The 23239-nt window shown below is 43.6% G+C and overlaps 1 protein-coding gene across 1 annotated transcript in view; it reads right to left on the bottom strand.

Annotated features, from left to right (window-relative positions):
• Positions 1 to 1778: 1778 nt before the first annotated feature.
• Positions 1779 to 23239, bottom strand: part of HEG1 (heart development protein with EGF like domains 1) — a 58479-nt gene continuing 37018 nt past the window's right edge. The window contains exons 15-22 of the mRNA XM_034062072.1: positions 22507 to 22565; positions 21865 to 22025; positions 19398 to 19532; positions 12415 to 12457; positions 12271 to 12308; positions 11581 to 11668; positions 9987 to 10161; positions 1779 to 8699 (exon numbers count right to left, since the gene is read on the bottom strand). Of these exons, the coding sequence (XP_033917963.1) occupies positions 8550 to 8699; positions 9987 to 10161; positions 11581 to 11668; positions 12271 to 12308; positions 12415 to 12457; positions 19398 to 19532; positions 21865 to 22025; positions 22507 to 22565 (849 nt within the window). The 3' untranslated portion in view covers positions 1779 to 8549. The remainder of the gene's footprint in view (positions 8700 to 9986; positions 10162 to 11580; positions 11669 to 12270; positions 12309 to 12414; positions 12458 to 19397; positions 19533 to 21864; positions 22026 to 22506; positions 22566 to 23239) is intronic.

Here is a 23239-nt window from a genome sequence, read left to right as displayed (position 1 = left end):
TTCCCTAGTCTCATGGCAATGTTGTGACCAGTTCTTGTGCACTGCCAATTTGCTTAAAAGGTAGAGACATGGATTTGACAGATGGACCACCTGGTGGATAAAGAACTTGCTGGACGGCAGCCCCTCAAAAAGTTGTGGTCAACAGTTCAATGTCCAAATGGAGACCAGTGACAAGTAACATTCCTCAGGGGCTGGTATTGGGGCTGGAGCTGTTTAACGACTTTGTCAGCCACACGGACAGTGGGATTGAGTGAATCCTCAGCAAGTCTGCTGACAACACCAAGCTGTGCTCTTACAAGAACAAGTAGCGGCAGGACAAGGGGGAATGGCTTTAAACTGAAAGAGAGTAGACTTAGATTTGATATTAGGAAGAAATTCTTCACTATGAAGGAGGTGAGGCACTGGAACACGTTGCCAGGAAAGCTGTGGCTGTTCCATCCCTGGAAGTATTCAAGGACAGGTTGGATGAGGCTTTTAGCAACCTGGTCAGTGGAAGGTGTCCCTGCCCATGGTGGGGTGTTGGAACTAGATAATATTTAAGGTCCCTTCCAACCCAAACCATTTTATGATTTTATTATTCTATGAAGATATTCTAGACTCACCATTTCTCTGCAAGTGGCATTTACTTCATCTAGGACAGCTGTCTAGTGTGGGGTCTTGTGACACTACTGTCAAAGGTGAAGGTTATCTTACCATGGGGGCAGCTACTCTCTGCAGATGCTTGTATATTTTCATGGTTACTAGAGAAGCCAAATGGTGAGTTCAAAGAGCTTCAATCTGCTACCTAAGTTTTGATAGAGCAGATGAATCCCACCTTAGTCCCAGATGAACATACCTGCCATTATTCCAGATGCTCTTCCACATCACACCTCTTCCCATCAGGCTGGGCTGGACATTGTGCTCAATTGGATTCAGGGTATCCTCTTCTTTCTTCCTCTAAGAGACACTCAGATGTATATTCTTCACAGTCCCCTGTGGAACTCACTGAGGCAGGACTGATCTCACTGTGGTCAGGTCCAGTCCCTTGCCCTTGCAAACAGCTATGCTGCACCGACCTCTCCTGGGGTTTTCTTCCTCTCCAACATGTACTCACACACAAAAAACACAACCTCACTAATTCTCTTGCAATTCCAGTAGGATAAAAAATTAAATTGATGAAAAAAAAAATAAATTGAGTTGCTTAATGCTACTTAATTAGCTTTTTAATGCTAAATGTATCAGAACACAACTTGTATTTCAGCTGAGTTCATTTAGCACAACTAACAGAACATACCCATTTCTTCTTTGCTTTTCATTTTAGGTATTCAATCACCAAGCACCACAAGAAGAACAAAAGAACTATAAAATTTCTTGGTTTAGACATTATATTTCTAATCATAGAATCATAGAATAGTTAGGGTTGGAATGGATCTTATGATCATCTAGTTCCAACCCCCCTGCCATGGGCACAGACACCTCACACTAAACCATATCACCCAGGGCTTCATCCAACCTGGCCTTGAACACTGCCAGGGATGGAGCATTCACAACCTCCCTGGGCAACCCATTCCAGTACCTCACCACCCTTACAGTAAAGAATTTCTTCCTTATATCCAGTCTAAACCTCTGCTGTTTAAGTTTCAACCCGTTATCCCTTGTCCTATCACTACAGTCCCTAATGAATAGTCCCTCTCCAGCACCCCTGTAGGCCCCCTTCAGACACTGGAAGGCTGCTATTATAGTTGTGCATTAATCTCTTTACAGGGAAAGCTAAAGACAATGAAAAAGCTGAGACATTGTAATATTCATAGCTTTATTGTATCCTTTTGTAATACTGACTAGAACGCCAGATTTAACAATATTGGATGAAGGTATAAAAATAATCCAATCCTTAAAAATTATATTTTGCTACTACAGTACTGTATAATTAGTGGAGTCTGAAAATATGATAAAACTTTAAATAATACTGGTTTGGAAAATGTCCTCAGGACCTCAGTGACTTGGAAGCAAACATTTAGAGATACAGAGAAAGTAACAGGGCAATAGCATGAACATAAAGCAGGTTTACACTCAGGTTGTTAAAAGAAGTACAAACAAATGCTGAAAATTTACCTTTTGAAATAGAGCTTACAAAAGGTGAGCTTTACTACTTCAATTTTGAAAGCTGTTCAAATAAACCATTATGATTTTACACACCATGTTTTGAACTTCTGTTAGGAAACCTCAAATAAACCATTATGAGTTTACACACCAAGGCTGACGTTCTGGTAGGAGGAAGTCCTGCAGAATTTAACAGGACTTAAAACAAATGACTGAGTTTAACAGAATTTCCTTTAAAAAAAAAAGGAAACTATTGAGTATTTATTCTGTTGTTTTGTTTTTGTTTGTCTGTTTTGTCTTTAAACTAAACCTACCCTAGCTGTTTTTATTTGAGATCTTTTATGTCAAGTGAATTCTATGGCACTGTTCAACAGAAGTGATCAGATTTTACTGTATTCCATGGGACTTTTCCATATAGGATTCTGCAGCTCTGGGAGCTGCCTGCTGCAGTCATTAAAACAAGCAAGACTCTCATCCCTTCTAGCATTTTACCAGAATAAAGACCAAGGGACTTAGCACTTACATGCCACTTCTGAGAAACATCAGGCACCCTTTCTATGTTTTTCCTCAACAAGGATATTATGCAGATGCACAACAAACTAGACACAGAAGAGGTGTTACCCCTCATATGGACCTTACAGTACAGGAGTCACACCCACTTCAGATGTTTACTTCTGCAAAACACGTAAGCATATTCCTTGCTTTGCTTCTTTTTTCTTTTTTTTTCTTTGTTATTTCTTACCCCTTCATGGATTTCTGTCCTGATTTTAATTTCAGTAGTATGAGGGAATGACGAATTAAATACACTTACATACACATTGCAAAGTCACTGAAATCTTAGAAGCACACAGTGAATGCCCCTTTTGAAAATGAGAGATCTTGCTTCATTTCTTAAGAGACAAGTAAAAGTGAACCTAAAAGCTGTTTTTATCTCTGACTGAAGAGCAAACACCTCTACATCCCTAGAAGATCTGACACAAAAGGCAACAGGTTGGCTGATCAGTAAAACAACTACACAAAATTCACATCCACTCTCTTCTTAGGAAGGTGTTTCAATCTGTTTTGGTCAATCCCACATAATACAGGTCCTGCTACAGTAATAACTATACTTTAAAAATAAATAAAACATGGAAATGCAGCAACAGTATCACAAATAGGTAAAACATGGAGCTAGGGGAAAGCATATACAACACACAGGTGGAATAATTTAGGCCTAAAAGAAAAAACATTGCAGTCTATGAGAGTTACCCCAGCCACTATAATGAATGCTGGATTAGGTCCTTTGTGTGTAAAGAGGAAAAAACATTAGTCAGCATAGGAAGAGCATATAAGTAAAATGCATCCGTTCTTGTTAATTTAAGGAAGAAAACTGAAGATTAAACATCACTATGAGCAAACAAGAAGTCCAGCTGGATTTGGAACGGATATGGCTATTGACCAGCATTAGAGACAAGTCCCAGGGAAGTGCTTGGTGTCTGCAGCAATGTCCAAACCTGCTCTGCTGCTCACTCAGGTTCCAGCAAACACCCTTTAGAAGTACTGGCACAAACAATTACACAATGACAAGCACCTCCCTCTAACTAAAATTTGTTGCTATTTTTTAAAGCTTTTTACTATCATGTAGTGTGGAAGCAAACACTTTTTAGAAGGCTGGTCACAAGGTGTTACTCAGTACATGACTGACAGTGAGACCTACAGGAAATGCTGCAACAACGAGATTCACTGCTGCTGTGTTACATAAATGCTGTAAACGTGGAAACAAAAGGGTGTCAAAATTCTCTCCTCATACAGCCCAATTCAGCACTGTGAGGTTTCAACAGTATGCAAAAGGCCTCTCATTTTTCCAGTGCATCTGGGAAGGCTGGCCAGGGAGAGCAGCAGTGCATGGCAGGACACAGGAAGGCTGCATGTACGAACATTCCTTTTGAATGATTCCTCAAATCTGCATTTTGCTGCTCTCTTCACTGGGACTAACTCTCCTAGGCTTACTGCCAGAGGTATTTCTGTGGTTGAAGGGCTTTTGTTACCACAACTGGCAGAGCAACATAGCAGCAAACATGTGCCTTCCACATCTTCTCCTGTCAAGCAACAGAATTAGCATTTTTTCCAAAGTTAATCAAAAATACAGTCACACAACTGCCTAGGGGCCCTTGCTGACTTCTCCCCCAGCTTTCCACAGCTGCCAGGAGCAATAGAAAATTTCTGTGCATTGTTGGTGTAGTTTTTCTTCCTTTCCTCACATCCGGCTGAAACACTTGCATCCTCCTTAGAAGAAACATACCACTTCTACCTTGTCCTCTTGGGTAGTGGAATAAAAATTCCCGTTGGCAAAAACATCCAGTGTGCTCAAAATCTGAAATCTGGGGTAGCTAAAACTAGTCTAAATAGTCTAAGAAATAAGATGCATTTATTTAGATATCCCATGGGAACTAAGATACTGAACAGAGAGGCATCTGCGCTTAAAAATAGTCTTGAGGGCACATGGAGACCCTTCTCACATCTGACAGGAGCCACAAGCCCCACTCCACTGCCAGAAGGTGTTTAGTTTATGGGAGACAAAGAGGAAGCATGCAAATAGAATCCTGGTGTCAGCTTTAACAGAGGCAAGGTGTACAGAAACAGGTCACATACCTGCTGTGGTTGGGTGAGCCCGCTGCTACTGGAATGTGTTAGTAAACAACTGCAATAAAATAATTACCACAAACTAGCAAAGCACACTGCAGTGTACCCCACCCCTTCTACCCAGAAACACTGCAGTGTGGGACGTGGCTAGGCTGGTAGAAACCTGGGGATCTGAATCACCTGGGGCTGCATCTGCTGGCTCCACAATGATTTCCTTGTTCACATGTGGGAAAGCACCTGCACTCACCCTGGTGCTGACTTTTACCTAAATCCTTTCCTGGCCGCTGAGCGGGGCCTCCTACAACACCCAGAAAAGGTGCTGCAGGTCAGGAGATACCCTTTTTCTCCTCCTATGGACCATGTACTGGCACCGTGACTCCCCTCTTACCAAAGCTAAAAAGAAAGTCAGCCTTCAATGGATAAATTCTCATAAGAAATCTTCCAACGTTTACCTGCTTGGCAGAGAGAAAATCTCAGTGGAGTAAAGGTCTCTGCTTTGGAAAAGGCCAAGTTTTGCAGTCCTCAGTCAGAAAATCCTGCTCGGTTTATTGAGACTTTTTCATTCCAGATACAGCATTAAGAAGAATTTGAAGATCATTGAGAAATTAAAAGTAATTGCTTGCAAACTTTTGTGTGATCTCAATAAGGAACAGTTGTATCTCATTTCTGTTCAAATCCCTTTAAATTTGCTGTGAGATACAGACCAGGAGTTTTGTTCATACAGTCCATGTTTCTCTTTAAATGGAGGGCTTGACCTGCAATGTGAGTTGGTATTTCCTACTTTGTACTTGGCACACACAGCCACGTTTCCCAGTCTTCAAAATAACCAAGCAGTTAAATATATTTGCCTTTAAGCATGTGTCTAAATTCTTCAGTAGCTGACAAAATGCTGGCATGCGGTTAAATCCTACCATCATTGCTGGGACACTCTTCCTTTTTGCTCAGCTGCTTTAGTAAAGAGGGACAGAGCCCAGTGCTCACCTATATGCCTTGGACTTAGACTTAACATGAATCCCAGCTTCCCCTTTGCTTCTGTAACACAGACAAAACACTCCTCCATACCATGGGAAAGGCAGTCTTTTCTGTCCTGGGCACTCTCAAAAACAGACAACTCACTGGCACAGAAAGACCCTGCCAGTGTCCTCTCTGACGGGGCCTATAGCACAGCAGTCAAGCCCTGAGTTCACATCATACAATGGATCCTGTGCAGTTAAGACATCAGCTGCTAATGAAAGGAAGAACGTCATTTATGCACTGGAAACACCGGTCAACATGGCAGGGAACAGCTAGTTCTTCTGCCTTACCTGTTACACTATTTTGGCTACTTAACTAGAGTTTTCCTTAAATACAGCTCCTTAGGCAGCTGCAGTTCCCATGAGCATCCATTCATTTCTCCCCTAAAGTTGAGATGAACAGGTGTACTAACACCTGCAAGGTTGATTATGGATCAGACAAGCATGAAGCTGCATGTGCGGTCACCGAAAGATCATGTAAGTGCAAAGGATAAGGATGCTGCCCTAGGCATCCATGAAGATTTTTTATTTATTTTGCAAGCTCACACTACTGTTTCTACATAGTAAACAAGGGGTGAGGTATAAAAAGACACTGTGCTTGTTTGCTATGGCTGGTGCACCACACTGTGTCTTCAAAGCACATTTGTGGTATCTCTTCTGTCTTGCAGTTTCGAGGAAACAGAAACCTCTTAGCCTTCACAGCTAATAGATGCCTAGTGCTAGCTCCCCTTCCACCGGGTAGCTGTTGCTCACCTTTGATAAAGAGCACAACAGCCTCCAAAGTACTGAGAAAGGATCTGAAAACTCACACCATCTGCATAACACAAGTACCTGCTCCCTGGAGGAGGGCTCCTAATCACCTCAAGTTTGCCTCTGGCGAGAGATCACACAACGTATTTGAACTGCTGTTCGTACTTGAGGTTAGGCACTTTGGGGGATGCATCCCATGATCCTTAGTGCTTCAGTGAGTTGAGCTACCTTATGAACTTATAGGCACTGTTTTTCAAGCATGGTGGGGAGAAGAGAATATCTTTCACTGAAGAGAATAATTGCTCTTCAGTGAAACTAGCTTATGTATGCACTAGCGAGATGGTGGGTTAGTGGCTAAGGAATTGTGCTATTTGTTATCCTCATACAAGCACAGTCACATTTAAGGGAAGGATCTGTATCTGGATGGGGTTTGGAAGTCAGGTTAACACTGCATTAAAGATAAGCAGTGCATATACTTCACTATACTTCCTTATACTTCCTGCAATCCCACAAACAAATACAGCCTCAGCGGAGAATGAATTCAGAGAAGGACTTGGGGTGTTGGTTGACAAGAAGCTCAACATGACCCAGCAACATGCGCTTGCAGCTCAGAAAGACAACCACAACCTGGGCTTCATCAAAAGCAAGTCAAGGGAGGTGATTCTCCCCCTCTGCTCTCATGAGACCTCACCTGGAGCACTGTGTTCAGCTGCAGGGCCCTCTAGAGAGATTATCTTTAAGGTCTCTTCCAACACAAATTATATGATTCTGTGATTAGTAAAATCTCTTTCAACACCTAGCACAGAATACAGCCCATTACTGTTGACTTTTATCTTTGGTGAGAAAAATAATAACTTACATTCTTCAGCTTTTGCCAAGAAGATTAATATGAACATGCCTAGGTGAGGAAATCTGCCTGGTATGAATCATTCAAAACTATGATGAAAGCAAGCAAAACACTTCAACATAAGTGATATTTGTTCCACTAGGATTGCAAACATACTATTTTTCTCTCCCTTGAATACAACTGATTGCAGCGAGCCTTATTTTCCACAGTACTTAAAGCCTCCACAGCTCCTATAGAAGTCAAGGTGGGCTGTGGTGGCTTGAAAACTATGTCCCACCTGTAGTGCCCAGAATTCAGGTTCCACTGCCAAACTAGGGCTCCTTCCCAGATTCTAAGGAGCATGCTGAACTCACAGCCCTGTGAGCAATTATTTAATATTATATTGCTGTTTCTAAATCCCTGCTGAGAAACAGAGCCCCATAAGTTCCTATACAGAAGTACTATTATGATGTATAGTGGCATCACTTCTGAGCTATGCTGGTTGGCAAAACAGCATGCTCGTACTCTTTCTTGTATATGGAAAGTTTTCAAAGCAGCACATAGGATCAACTTTGTCTTTTTTTTCACTTAAAATTGCATTGGTATGACTAACTTTCCCATACTCCTTGGAATCAATCAGCTCACGAATTCAGTTTACATTGACAGGCACCAGGCTTCACCAAAGACCCAGAATTTTAAAGAATTTCTACCAGCAAGAAGGTTAGGGCCAGAGGACAAGCCAGCTTCCCTGTTGTATATGAAGCAGAAAGCAATGCAGCAATGTAAAAGCGAGTGGACAAACTTGCCCTCCCAAAAGCAGTTGCACTTTGCAAAGTGAATCTTTGCCTAAAGGTTGGCTAAGAAGACAAGCACAGTCAACAGAAAACAAGATCTGTAAACAAAACGCTCTTTAGTGGTATTCAGTGAAGAGTGCTAGGCATAGTTCATCTGCCTATACTGATCCATGCTTGCCATGTAGCATAAAGTGAGTGAAGAAGCAGCACAGAACAAATCTGGAGTATTTGTAACTTCCACCTGGCCTTTCAGTGATGTGCACCTTGAGCCATTCCCTCTTCCTCTTCCTCCTTCCTTCTGCTGCTTAGGGAGTGCAACGATTCCTCAGGGCAGCAATGCTCAGCATGAAGTTCAAAGTCCTTCCTGTTAAATGGGAAGAGTAAGACTGATATGGGCTGAACTGCCCAGGAGACAGATTGTACCTGGGGAACTGTGTCAATCTTCCACTCCCTTTCCACTCCCTGCTAAAAATAGTCTCTTCTTCTGGTTTCATCACTAATGAAGGATGGATTGTATTGTCCAGGGTAGATGCATGAATGTCGAGATCCAGGCAAACCAGTGTAGGGAGGATAAAGTCCATTTCTTTCCAGTTCAGGATTTCTCAGTCCAGTTGGCTGGATTAGCAAAAAAATGAAATAAGAAGGGTCTTATTTGCACACTCAAATCCTCCTTCAGATACAGCCTTACCAAGTTTCCCAGCAGTGATTTGAGTAGCTAGAAGGAACAACATAATCACTAACGATCTCTATACCCTAGAATGATTTTTAATGTGGGAGCTATGCATTGCCCAAATTGATGCAATCTAGATTCAACACCTTGCCAATTAGCAGATTTGAAGTTTACCTGACTCCATCAAATGCAGTCTAAGTGCACAGTTAATTTTTAATCCAAGGATTGTGCTGATGAGATCAGGTATGGAAGCAACTCACCAAAAGGATATTGTCCCAGAGCAATTCTTGAAGGAAACATTTCTAGAAAATCAAAGTTAGTCATCTGCTTTGAGTATTACCTGGGAGCACTTCTCTCCCCATTAACCACAGGTTAAACCTACTCTCCCAACACAGGGACTTGGATTATATGTCAAACATCTCTTCCCTTTTCTTAAGTAAATCTCCTGGGGACACTTGGTTGAGGAACTTTTTATTTCCAAATCCCCCATTCTTACTACAAGCAAGAAGGAAAATGGTTTCCATTCATGTTGTGAAATCCAGTAAACTTGCTTACTGGAAAACTTCAAATACAAGCCAGAAAAAAAGGTATTGCTTGCTGCTTTCTGCTCTGGAAAGCAGAAGTCTAGAATGTGTGACTTGGGTGAAATCCTGCAGCCTTCACTCACATAAGTAACCCATACACACCTGAAGTACTTCCAGTATGTTGCTTTAGATTAGTGACAGATGACATACCAGCATCACAGCTCTGAATACAGACATTAGCAGATGGTACCAACTATGACAGAAGGTCTTGTGCTTGTGATTTTCTGTGCCCTACACAGCCTATTACTCCTCCACTACTTCTTTCCTGCCACTTGAGAGCTTGAAGGGATGCTCCTTAAACACCCTTTCTGCTGCAGGAAATTACCTGTACCCCGGAGAAAGGAAAATTGGAAGAAAACAGGGGTCCTCAGTGACCAGCATCTTCCCATATTGGGATGAAGTCCCCCAGGCAGAGGTCTCAACTTTTCAGCATCATCAGTGTTCAGGGACATGAAAAAACTACCCACAAGGATACCTAGCAGTCTGCCCAAAACCTTTGTCCTTCTCTACTCTAGGATTGGGCTTTTGGGGCATCTACAAAAATGCTCCTAGACATTTCCTTAGCACTCTTCCTAATGACATCTCATCAGGAATGTGTCTTTGCTCTGTCAGGCACAAAAGGTTAATAGTCAAGCTATGGTTTGATACCGAATAATATACGTCTGTCATCTGCAACAGGTTCTTGGTGCTCCCATTCTCCTGCATCTCGATGGTCTCTCTGCCCCACTCTTGTGCCCGGGGATTCTTCGGATATTCAGCATATGGTGACATCTGGAAATCCCCACTCTTGAAAATTAGTTTACTTATGTCATTTTTATTCTTCCTGTTTATAAAAGAATGAAGGAAAATGAAAACATACAACTTTTCCTGCTATCTTGCATGCTTTTCTGAAATGATCTCAGAAGATTTACTTCTGTAATGAACCTTGACTAGGAACAAAGATCACTTCAGAAGGGCTGTAGTCCAATATTCTGTTCCAAGGCAAAATTAGATATGATGTCAGACTGTGCTAGTCAGGGCATTATCAGGTGAGATTTGAAATCTCCAAGGATAGAGATGACGTAACCTCTCTGTCCTCTTGGTGAAAAAGTTTTTCCCTACATTCAATCTGAACCTCTCCTGCTCCCACTTATGCCTGTTGCCTATTATAAATGTGTGTGTCCACCTGAGTCAATAAAAAAGTAATGGAAATCTAGGAAGAAAGAAAAACATATGGAAGCCTCCATGGTGTTCAAGTCTCCAAGTGCTCAAGTATAGCACTTCTAGGCACTATGTTAGTATGTCAGTTCCTTAGAAGGAAAACCTAAATGGGGCTGGCCTGAACGACACCAAATGCCCCTAACATGACTACCATGTATGAGTGGACTTTGGTGACACTTCCAGTTCAAATCAGAGTCCCCTCCACGATGTCACATAACCTGCTGAAGGCCAGGACTTACAAGAAGATCAGTCCATTCCTGCAGAGATCTGGCCATCACACCCTCCTGGCTAAGGCTTGCTGGTCACCCTGGCTCAAAACACGAGGGAACAAGCACACACCACTGTGCCAGCCAATTTACTGCCACATCTGTGTTACTGATAAACCCAGTTGACAACTTTAATCAGAGAGCTTTGAAATCCTAGATTTGGGGGCTGGAATCAGAGGGAGAGGGTGTCACTGCAAGCCCTTTCACAATATATAAATCATGAAGCAGAGCTTCCTTGACAAGCTTCTAGTCTGAATCTTGCTTCTAGTCCAAATATACCTGCTGGTATGGGAGCTACATGTGTACACGTGTGTGCATGTTTGAGAGGGAGACACACAGAGTAAGAGCACATGCAGCAGTTGTCCACAAAGGAAAAGGAAAATAGGCTTAAACACACTCAAATACCACTTCAGCATTGGCCGGTAACCCCTCCTGTTGCCTAAACTTCTCTTTTCTATTTTGTTCGCTTTTTTGGAAACTTATAGCTGCCTTACGGATCTGAGTGGGAAGGACTCTTTTGATTCTCCATCCTTAGACAATGTGACTGTCAGGCACATCCTTAAGAGACACACAGTTCATTTTTTTTGGCCTGGTTGGTGGAAAACAGAAATATATGTCCTAAATGAAAGCACAGTGCAATACTTTAGTATCTGATTAATCCACTTGCTTAGCTATCCTGTGTTTTGGTCCATCAGGGCTCATGTGTAGAGCATTAAGAGTAGTGTAACCTACTGAGAAGATGCCATGGATGAGCTGAGGCTTCTGGTGGTACCTACCGGCAGCAGGTGACGATCAGTGCTATGCCCATGATAAGCAGAAGTCCACCTCCTGCAGCCGCAATCACCACAGTGATGAGCTGATATGCTACAGACAAGAAAGACAGAGACTCACTTAGAAACAGCAATGTAGCTTTAAATTCTAACGTAAACGTATCCATAGTCCTCATGCAAAGGCACTAATTGTTTATTTCCCATCTTTCCTCCCTCTGTAAGCAATATTGCCTTAAATTTCTGAGTGAAATTGATGGAGTTGGCATCTCCTGCTAAAGGGAAAACAAAGTCATGTTTTCCTAGAGGACAAATTGCCTTTACTAATAGATCAGAATAATTCAAATGCTACTTCATGGATTAACCTCTGAATACCTTGTTTCAAGAGGGGGGTTGGACTAGAGGACCTTTGAAGGTCCCTTCCACCCCAAACTATTCTATGATACTAAGAGTACCCTCTATGTATGCTATCATAACAGAGGATCCAGAGAAAAGGACATCTTCCCTTAGAAGACAACACCGACAACTTTGACAAAGAAGGTCAACAAAATAATTCTCAGCAGAAAAGGAAGAAACAAAAAACCTGACAAGAGTAGCGTGTACCTACTGCATTTTAGACACAGTCATCTGCAATTACTTGCTTCAAATTTCCCATTTCTGGCACTGTAGAAATTAAAAGAAACAAAACTTGGTACTTACGGTTTCCACAGTTGAATCCACCTAAGCCAAATGGGCAGCTGGTAACAGAACACAACATGGAGTTTCAGTGGCTTTGTTGTGGCAACAGGTCACCAAAGCAATATTAGAAAGGATGTGGACTAGAAGGAGGGAACAGCACCATACCTCACACAGGTCTCATTTTCCAGTTTATACCCATCTTCACAGGCTAAAAACAGAAGAGAGAAGGACCATGAGCACCACATAGTGGTGCAGTGAAGGCATTTCCCATCGCCGCTTCCCACGGCAGCCTCATCCTGATCAACCCTGGGAGTGACGTGCCAGTCTGCGTTGCTGGCACTGAAGGAGCGCCATGAACTCTGACATGGTGCAATATTTGCTCTGGTTTAGGCAAAACACGGTGCACTTAAATTCACCTCCCGCTGGCTTTGACAGGACCATTTCAGGACTTCCTGGCAGAGCTAGCCCAGAGGCCGGCTCAGGGTAGATGGCAGATAATATAATTCCCAGCACAACCCCTTCTTGCCCAATGGAAACCCATGCACACTTGTACTGTTTCCCACAAAAGAGCAGTGTCAAATACCTGCAAGTTCCTTCAGTTTTTGTTTTGAAACCTCATTTAAACAGTGCTATTTTAGAACTGATGTGCATTGTTAAATTCCTGTGAGAATAAAGACCATGGGCCCACTGTAGGAGAGGATCTGGTTCGAAACCATTTTAGGAATATAAATATGCACAAGTCCGTGGGACCTGATGAAATCCATCCATGGGTCCTGAAGGAGCTGGCAAATGAAGTTGCTAGGCTACTGGTCATCATATTTGAAATCATGGCAATAAGGTAAAGTCCCCAATGACTGGAAAAAGGAAAATATAACCCCCATTTTCAAGAAGGGGGAAATGGAAGACCCAGGGAATTACAGACCAGTCAGTCTCACCTCTGTGCCTGGCAAAATCTTGGAGCAGATTCTCCCGGAAGGCATGCTAAGGCACATGAAAAACAACAAGGTGCTTGGTGACAGCCAGCATGGCTTCACTAAGGGGAAATCCTGCCTGACCAATTTGGTGGCCTTCTATGATGGGGCTACAGAACTGATGGACAGGGGTAGAGCAGTTGATGTCATCTACCCGGACTTGTGCAAAGTGTTCAACACTGTCCCACATGACATCCTTGTCTCTAAATTGGAGAGACATCAGTTTGATAGATGGACCACTTGGTGGATAAACAACTAGCTGGATGGCTGCATGCAAAGAGTTGTGGTCAATGGCTCAATGTCCAGCTGGAGACCAGTAACAAGTGGTGTCCCTCAGGGATCAGTGTTGGGACTGGTCTTGTTCAACATCTTTGTCGGTGACATGGACAGTGGGATTGAGTGCACCCTCAGCAAGTTTGCCGATGACACCAAGCTGTGTGGTTTGGTTGATATGCTGGAGGGAAGGAATGCCATCCAGAGGGACCTTGACACGCTTCTGAGGTGGGCTGATGCCAACCTCATGAAGTTTAACCATGCCAAGTGCAAGGTCCTACAGCTGGGTTGGAGCAATCCCAGGCACAGCTACAGGTTGGGCAGAGAAGAGATTCAGAGCAGCCCTGCAGAGAAGGACTTGGGGGTGTGGGTTGATGAGAAAATGAACATGAGCCAGCTTCAGTGTGTGCTCACAGCCCAGAAACCAACCGTATTCTGGGCTGCATCAAAAGGAGCGTGACCAGCAGGTCAAAGGAGGTGATCCTGCCCCTCTGCTCTGCTCTCATGAGACCTCACCTGGAGTATTGTGTGCAGTTCTGGTGTCCTCAACATAAAAAGAACATGGAACTGTTGGAACAAGTCCAGAGGAGGGCCACGAGGATGATCAGGGGACTGGAGCACCTCCCGTATGAAGACAGGCTGAGAAAGTTGGGGCTGTTCAGCCTGGAGAAGAGAAGGCTGCGTGGAGACCTCATAGCAGCCTTCCAGTATCTGAAGGGGGCCTACAGGGATGCTGGGGATGGACTCTTCATTAGGGACTGTAGTGACAGGACAAGGGGTAATGGGTTAAAACTTAAACAGGGGAAGTTTAGACTGGATATAAGGAAGAAATTCTTTACTGTTAGGGTGGTGAGACACTGGGATGGGCTGCCCAGGGAGGTTGTGAATGCTCCATCCCTGGCAGTGTTCAAGGCCAGGTTGGACAAAGCCCTGAGAGAGGTGTCCCTGCCCATGTTAGGGTGGTTGGACCTAGGTGATCTTAAGGTCCTTTCCAACCCTAATTATTCTATGATTCTATGATTCTAGATGTAAATGTTAGTATTGCAACAAAATGTTATGCAAACACAGTTAGGGTAACCTGAAGTGATATGTTTTGCCTCATGCCACCTTTTTTCCTGTTGCTCAAATTTGCAGCTAAATCAAATTTTGAAATGTAATATTTTACTACAGAATGGAAATAAAATGTACTAGGTCTAAATAAGCCAGAAAACTGCTATGTACAAAATGTCAGCAAAAAACTAAAACCGTCATTTCAAAATAAAATAATTTCTGTGCTTACAGACAGCTATCTCATCACTTAAATTATGTGAGAAAATTATGCTACCCTTCTGATGAACACTAAAGGTGATGATAACGTTGGACATACACTTATAAGGGCTCCTGCAGATCTGCTGCCTTTCACAGAGGCAGTGGTAACTCAAAGACCTGAGTAGGAATGACACAGACAGAGTCACTTTGAGTAGAGGGACAAGCCAGGGCTAGCACATGCAGCAGCCCTTGGGGTCTGCAAGACATCACCCAAGCATCTGGGAAAACCTGCAGCACACTCCACAGGGAATAAAACCAGATTGTTAACTGAAAACAAAAATGCTCATGGACTTGACCCCCCCCCCCCCTCCCCCACTATAAGCTTAAAACTGGAGAGGTGGCAGCTCTGAACGCTACCTTCCCTCTGCCTTGCTCTCTAACTGTAGGGAAAACCCAAAGCCAAAAGCTCAGGACCTCAGCAAGTGTGAGGAAATCTGCACGGAGAAGAGGGGTCTTCCAGCAGAGGTCTCAACTAAGCGGCAGACAAAGCCCTCTTCTGCTGCTCCCAAATACATGCCAAATGCCTTTTCATCTCTGTCACAGCCAGCAACTGTATTTTCAGAAACACTTGGCACAGACAGGGAGGAAGGAAGAAAAGGACAAACGTGCAACACTGTCCATTAGGAAGGGCTGGCAATATCATAGTAAACCAAGAGAGAGCACTAGTATACTGGCTGGATTCAGAAGTTTATGGTTCTTCCAGCACCAGTAACAAGTGATATTGATGCCAGCAGGGAGCAATGTGACTATGACCTCCCCTCGTAACACAGGTCACAGGACTTCCCTAAATTTAATTCCAGTTTCAAATCAAATAGTTGAACTGGAGCTACATTTTAGAGAACCATCCAAGACTGATTCTAATATTTTCAGTGACAGACAATCAACCACAACCCTGGGTCAGATGCTCATAAATTTAATTTCCCCAGTCATTAAAAACATTCACCTTCTTTCTGGTCCGAATTATAGCAGTGTCAAATTCCAGCTTTTGGATGTTTACTTGCTAGATTGGAAAAGGTTACATGATCACATTTCTCCTCCTCACCGTCCAATCACTCCTTTAATACAGCCAAGTACACAGAGATCTCTGACTCTCCCTAGTTATTGCAGCTTTTCTCTGAACGCTCCCAGGTTTTCTTGGACCCTTTTTGATCACTAATTCCCAGAAATAGATGTTGCAAACCCAGGGATAACAGAACTTCTCTTCTGCCTGTCTGTGCCCCCTAAATCCACCCAGAGACCATATTAGCCTTAAAAGTCAGAACTGGGGACCTCTTCTTTACCTGCCAGTCCTCCTTCACAGCTTTGCCCCAGTCTCTGTTTTCCAGGAGACACAACCCACAGTGTGCCTGGCACTCTGCTCTTGGATGCCTTGACTTGCTTGCAGTCATGCTGAAATACTGTTTGCCTACACACCATCTACTAAGTGTCCCGCGTCACTCATGGTGTGTGGACTCAGATGATGAATTCATATCAAGAATATTACTGCTCTAGGCCCAGACTTTGCATGGCAACTGGCATCAACAACGCTGAGGGACTGATGTCAATGGCAGCTGGTCTTGCACTCCTTTCTCTGCCCTATATATCCCCACTACTCCTCCATTACCTCTTTCACTCCATATATTCCCCCAGAGCTGGGGAGTGTAAGGCTCTTTATATCTCGTCATATCTCATCATGATACTTTTTGCACTGGATTTATTTTTCTCTCTTTAAGATAGTTTCTTTGAAGTCAAGGAAGAGTTAAGAGCCTCAGCCAACAGGCAACAAAGGTAGTAAATCCCAAAAGATCTTTGCCTAGCTCATTCATAATATGGAGGCATTAGCAAAATGAGACTGGAAGTGTTGCTCCTTTCACTTGCTAACAAAAGCAGACCAAAACCATTATGGATCAAATGTTTTACCAAAGCAAACTGCAAGATCAGGCAATAATGAAATCTACACTGAAGGGGAGGGAGGAATCACCTCAATAGCTCAGTGGAGTTGCCTTCTCCAACGAGCGCAGCAGCTGCATGTTCCCCATCCCCAGCCTGCTGCTTGCACATTGGGAAGGCCTGGAGGAGCCTGCAGGTAGATGATGGAGCCCAACCTAATCTCTCCCACTCAGTAACATGTGGGACACATACAACTCAAGCAGCCTCAAAGCTGGAGATGTGCCTTGGGCAAGCGCAGCCCTGGGACCCCATGGGCACACAGCTCCAGGCCAGGAGGCTATAGGGGCAGTAAAGAGGAAAAGCAAGACCCTGAACATGCATATCTCTGTCTTAATTAAATGCTTACTGCTTATATCTCTTCCTCTCCTCAACCCTGCCTTTTCCTGACACTTTGCTTTCTCCTCTGGCATCGTTCCTGCTCCTTTGAACATGCTCCCAGGAGAGCTCACACTGTCACACTCGCTCAGCCAGCTTTTAAACATGAGCAGGGAATGGGGGAAAGGTTTAAGTGTCAGGGGCCAAGCAAAGCCATTGAGTTGTCCTTTTTTTTTTTTTCTGGATGCCTTTGCCTTCCTGAAAGAGGCTCAGGGGTCTCTTTGGAAACCTGCTTTGCTGCTCCTTGCTTCATTTCAGTAACACTCATGCTATTTAAAATAGCATGCTGTTGAAAAGGTGGCACACTGGGTTTGTCATTCTATTTCTAAAACAGCCCTGAAGATACCAGGAAGTCTGAACATTATCAATGACCCAGAGGCAGATGAAATGCACACCAAGAGGTACCATGGCCAACATGTAGCTCAGAGACCCAACTTCTCCTTGGTCCAGGGGGTGGTTTTTCAAGCATGCCCCAAGAAACAGCCACTGCAAGGCAGAACAGAACAATCCCCCAAGGTCAAGGTGACTGATCCCCCATGTCCCAGCGCCTCTCCCAGCCACACTCACCTTCCCACGGGGGAGACCGGACAGGGCAGCACAATAGACATTTCCCTCTTTGCAAATACTATAATTGGAGTTACTGTGCCACATTTTCATGACCCACAATGAGGGTCGGATGCTCAGGAGACCTCAGTTCCTGTTTAGTCACTAACAGGCCAGAGATTTTCAAAGAAGCCTGCATATTGTATGCTATGTTTATCAGAAAATAGACCTAAATACCAAATGAGTGCCAAAGCTTGGTTTTGAAAAAGCCTTTAAAAATCCCAGACCACCTGGTTTACCCAGATAGGAACAAAGTGATGCTGAAAATCTGGTAACTTGCCAGAGCACGGCATGATGCAGTTGGTGCTACCCTCACACTGATGCAGCCTAAATTCCACATCAACCCTGTCCCTCAGACACTCTCAAACTAATCAATAAGATGCTTCCTACTGACAGCACCGAGCTGAAGGTGGAACTGAGGCCCCATATGTGCAGGTGGAGGGGCTTTTTTTTATATTTTGCACAACAAAAAATACCTGTAAGTAGGGAGTAACCACATGTTATGAGACGTTAGATCTCTTATCCCTCTGCAACCATCACATCTGAGTGCCTCACAGCCTTTCAGATATTTATTTTCACAACACTCCTTGACAAGAGACATGGACAAGAAAAGTGGACTAATTCTCCCTTGGGTTCCCATTGTAAATGATGGAGCTACAATTGGGCAAAGCCTCCCAGATTTCAGCTCAGCTCCCCACTCACTAAGTAAGCCCTTCTCTGCCTCTCAAGGGTCAATGGAGATGGCCAGTGTTTCCTAATGGAAATCATTCTCCCAACATACAAGATTAAGGGAGGGAATTAAAACACAAAGGAGAAAGATTTTGGCTAGATCCACAGGGCAAAGGAAGGTCACTGTGACCTGGAACCTATCCCCGTGATGTCTATACTATAGCCTGCAGTCCATGAGTTCTTTCCAGGCACATTTTTCTCACTCTCTGATCAGATTTGGAATCAATAAAGCATCTCCTTCTATTTCAACAGCAACCCAGCAGAAACTGCCAGAAGCAATATATAACCACTACTGCAATTCTTATTGATATGTCATCAGAAAACCGCATTTCTTAAGAAGACCTGCAATAACTGCTGGAACTACGGATGGACACCCTGGTACCATAGAAGTCATTTTGAGCATCAGCACATAGACAAAGACCTTGTTTAAAACATAGCAAAACTAGATTTCATTATCTGAAGAGTAGCTAAGGAATAATATAGTCCTTAAGCTTAAAATTTCCATTAGGAACCCACCTGAAAAATAAATTAATAATTTTCAGGTACTTATTTTAAAAATACTGATGATGTCTTAGTATAGGCTTTTGAGTTCAAAGCACTTCTACTAAGTTCGTTGAGAGTTCAGACAAAATCAAAACAACCAGAGGTGCACGTCATCTCTGCTCTGTGCCACTGAACTGAAGCCCAAAGCAGTCAGGTCCCTTTCTCCCTCTTCTCAATCACTGTGATTCGCAGCATGCTCTAGAAAGAGATAAGAGATTCCTAGAGAGAGACTGTATCTTCAGTGTCTGCTAAAAAGCGCCCTAACTAAATAAAAGAAACTTGAGCTGCTAATACTTACTTGTAATATTGAGCTTCTTGCCTTCATAGTGATACATACACACACAAACACACTAATTTCTACTGGAACAAAAAGCTTCAGCAAAATTCAGGCAAAACATGCTACAGAAAGAGCCATACCTCTGCAGGAGTGGTCCATCTTGTTGTATTTGAAGTACCCACTTTTGCACTGGCAGAGCGCAACTCCATCAAAGTCAGTGCATTCAGAAGTTTCCTTGTCACATTCAGGGTCTTTCTGCTTGCACAAGCTGCCAACTGTCAGGAGGAGACAGCCAACATCAGTGCAGTTCTCTCTAAACCCATCATTACACACGTGTGCTTTCCTGGCATCACATTCAGCGCATGTGCTGCTTTAATCTCCTTTCTTTTTTTTCTCTTAAATAGTATTTTTTACACTAGGAGACAGTCAACATGACTCTGTGCCACCTTTTCTTGCATATCTACCATCGTTTGTATGGGCCAATAGAAGGAGAGAATAATAAATGTTTCAGCTTGGAGGCAGAAGGGGAAATGAAAAGGAAAAATTTGGTTTGGCTCAAGCTGAAACACATTCACCCCTGAGATAGTGCAACAAATCCCTTTTTAAGCTTATATCAAGCAAAACATTTTGCTAAGCCCAAAGCAATTTTTTTTTCCATTTCAATATTAAGCACTGGATTTTTTCATTTTTCAGACAAAGAATTTGTCCTTTCATTTACATTACTTCAAAGCAGTGTTTTACTTTAGAAAGTCAGATTTGTTACAACAAGCATTCAGCAAAACTGCTGGTAAATGATGGAAACTGTGTCACTGAATTTACATTTTTTACTGGGAGGTCAGACTAAATGGAATGAAGAAACAAAAAAATATTCGTGAGAAATAGAATTTTATGGAATACACGTCACTGATTTGGCACTCACCTTTTATAAACCTCTCTCTGCTAGATCCATCATCTTTTTTTTTATCTGACGTCTTTTCTTGCAAGCACTTACACAAGTACATAATTAGTTCCTTATTCTGTTTATTTCAAGTTAAAAGTAGACTTTACCAGAAGCATTGTAATCAGAGGTAATGGCTAGACACAGTCTGAGAGGATCTACCAAAATAATTCAGGCAATTCAGTCCTTGGTGGAGTGTGGCTTTAAAACACAGCATGTTAAAAGCACATGCTAAATTTCTCATCTTTGTGTTTATTTTGCCAAAACAATCTGTGGGGTTTCCCACTACACCCAGGCTAAGTGGTGCTGCTCTTCATCCTCAAAGCCTCAAATCCTGCAGTCACAGAGCTCCATGAACAGAAGTTTTGTTGCAGTAGCCTGTCTTTCAAGGGTGCTCACTCTCTGCATCCTGCTGGTACCTCTTGCAGCTAAATCTCCTCTATCACTCCCTCAGAAAGCAAGGACCAGGAGGTACAGGGCACAGGGCCAGCACTAACAATGTGGTCCACCTAGAGTAGGTCCTGCACAACACTCAGAGAATCATAGAATTAACTAGGTTGGAAAAGACCTTTAAGATCAAGTCCAACTGTTACCCTTGGACTGCCAAGTCCACCATTAAACCTTGTCATTGAGGGCCTCATCTACATGTTATTTGAACACTTCCAGGGATGGTGATTCCACTGCTTCCCTGGGCAGCCTGTTCCAATGCCTGACTACCCTTTCTGTAAAGAATCTTTTCCTAATATATAATTTAAACCTCCCACGAAGCAGCTTGAGGCCATTACCCCTTGTTACTTGGGAGAAGACCAGCCACCTCCTCTCTCCATCCTCCTTCAGCTAGTTGTGAGGAGTGACAAGGTTCCCCCTTGAGCCTTCTCTTCTCCAGTCTAAATGACCCTACTTCCCTCAGCCATTCCTCATAACACTTGTGCTCCAGACCCTTCACCAGGCTTGTTTCCCTTCTCTGGACCCGCTCCAGCAACTCAGTATTTCTCCTATAGTGTGGGACCCAGAACTGAACACAGTAGTCGAGATGCAGCCCCGCCAGTCCTGAGTACAGACGATTATGACTTTCCTAGTCCCATTGACCACACTGTTTCTGACAACACCGATGTGTTTCTCAAGCTCTCTGTGCTACACCCACATTCCTCTTTGGCAGGTAAAGGATTTAGTAACAGAAATCAAAAGCTCTTAATTGCGAGTGATCTTTAGACCAGGTATCACTGAAATTGGACAAGCAGAAGAGCAGAGCTCCCCACATAGCCTCCAGTGCTTTCAATCAACTTCACTGAGAGGGTTTGTCTCTTGGCTTTCACACTGTTTCCCTGGCTCCCAGCTGCATGGGTGAAATTAAGACTTACGGTTTTTTGATCTGGCTGGGGCCCAGTGTCACATACCTAAGATGAAAGGCTGCTCTACAATGCCTTCTAATCCTGTGCTGTGTGATGTTTTCACAGAGAAACAGATTTCTCACACATGTGGCAAAGATAAGGCTCAATATCTGCATCCCTTTCATACCGAGAGGCTCTTAAGATGACTCCCATATAAATAAGATAAAAAAAGATTCAGAGAGGTTTTTCCAAATTCCAAAATTTTTCTCTTCGTTATAGAAGAAGCCAAATAAAACATCCCTTTCCCCTCCCACCACAGCCCCTCCAGATGCTATTTACCTCTGTGGAGCGGCTTCAGGCTGGAGATGAACTGGCATGCTTCAGTAGGGGATTTGCAAGCTCGAATGTAGCTTTTCACACTGCTAACAACGTCATAAAGAGTCACATTGGATGCTAAAGAGAATGTGGATTGCACTGAAACATGCACAAAATTCGTCTCCCTAACAGAAAACAAAACAAAACAGCCCTGAGTACCACAGGTCAGTCTGATGTCATTGTTAGCACTTTATACATAGGACTCTTATTAATGCATATTATACACAGGCATAAGCAAGTGATGCTTATCACAGACACAATACTGCATACATACAGGAACAGTCATGCATTGTAACAGACCTTAGAAACAGGACAAACTTACATACAGAGAAGTTAATTTGGGGCTGGAAGAGGTGCTGTTAGCTTATTTTGAAACCATCCATAAATCGCTCCTGGGCAGCTCACAGGCCCATCCCCAGGCCACTCAGTCCAGGAGAGGATACCAGAAGAGCCAGGCAAGATGATCAAGCATTCCCCATGCCCTGACTGTTGTCAGGTCAGATTGCATCAAACCCAACATCCACTCAGAATGGGGAATGTGGATCTCAAGTTGAACATCCTGAATGCTTAAGTTTCTCATTCTTCCCCCAGTAGCTTTAGCCTTACCTGGTTGCCTTGACTGTGGAGTGGTGGTACCCTGGTAAGCTGGACAGTGATGCATCAAGCTGCAAGGAAGGAGGGAGCAGCTGTCAGTGGCCATGGGGCTGAGGAGGGATTCAGCCCCATGGGACACAGCACAGAATAGTCCTTCTGGGTCACCAATACCATACCCTGCATTCAACAGAGCTGTCTGCTGAGGCCAAAGGGGCTCTGAGCATCCCAGCACTTCATCTGCTCAATAAGAGAAAAGTGCCATCCTGTTGCCAGCAAGGGATGGCTGAAGTCACCATTATGCAGTCTTGGACAGGAACAAAGGCTTGGGGATTTCAACATGAGCATCTGCCTGGAGCCCCACTATGCAATGACCACAGAGTGAGGCTTCTGAGGATGAGCCAGAAGCTAGTGGGAAGAGAGCCTTGTGCGAGGCCAAGCTCCAAGTGGCACCCTCAGAGACTGCACATCTTCCAAGGAGCCTCCTTCTCCCTGGATCCATGTGGCCATTTGTTTTCACTCCCCAGCAAAAGTCAGGCAGGCAGCATCAAGGCAACTCACCCTATCCCCCCCCACTTTGGTGGGATATCCAAATCACCTACTCCAAAAAAAGCTGGGATGATTTGCAGATAAGCCAGCAACTGCTAACAGGACAAATTCATGTATGCAATGATCTGGCTAAAAAACGCACAGAGATGTACCTATCCCCAGCCTAGGGCTCCTTTTGGAGCAACTGATGGCACAGCCT

This window comes from Melopsittacus undulatus, chromosome 4 (assembly GCF_012275295.1).
Source record: "Melopsittacus undulatus isolate bMelUnd1 chromosome 4, bMelUnd1.mat.Z, whole genome shotgun sequence".
Lineage (NCBI taxonomy): Eukaryota > Metazoa > Chordata > Aves > Psittaciformes > Psittaculidae > Melopsittacus > Melopsittacus undulatus.
The sequence above is the reverse complement of the archived record's forward strand: the minus strand, read 5'-3'. Positions and strand labels throughout refer to the sequence as shown.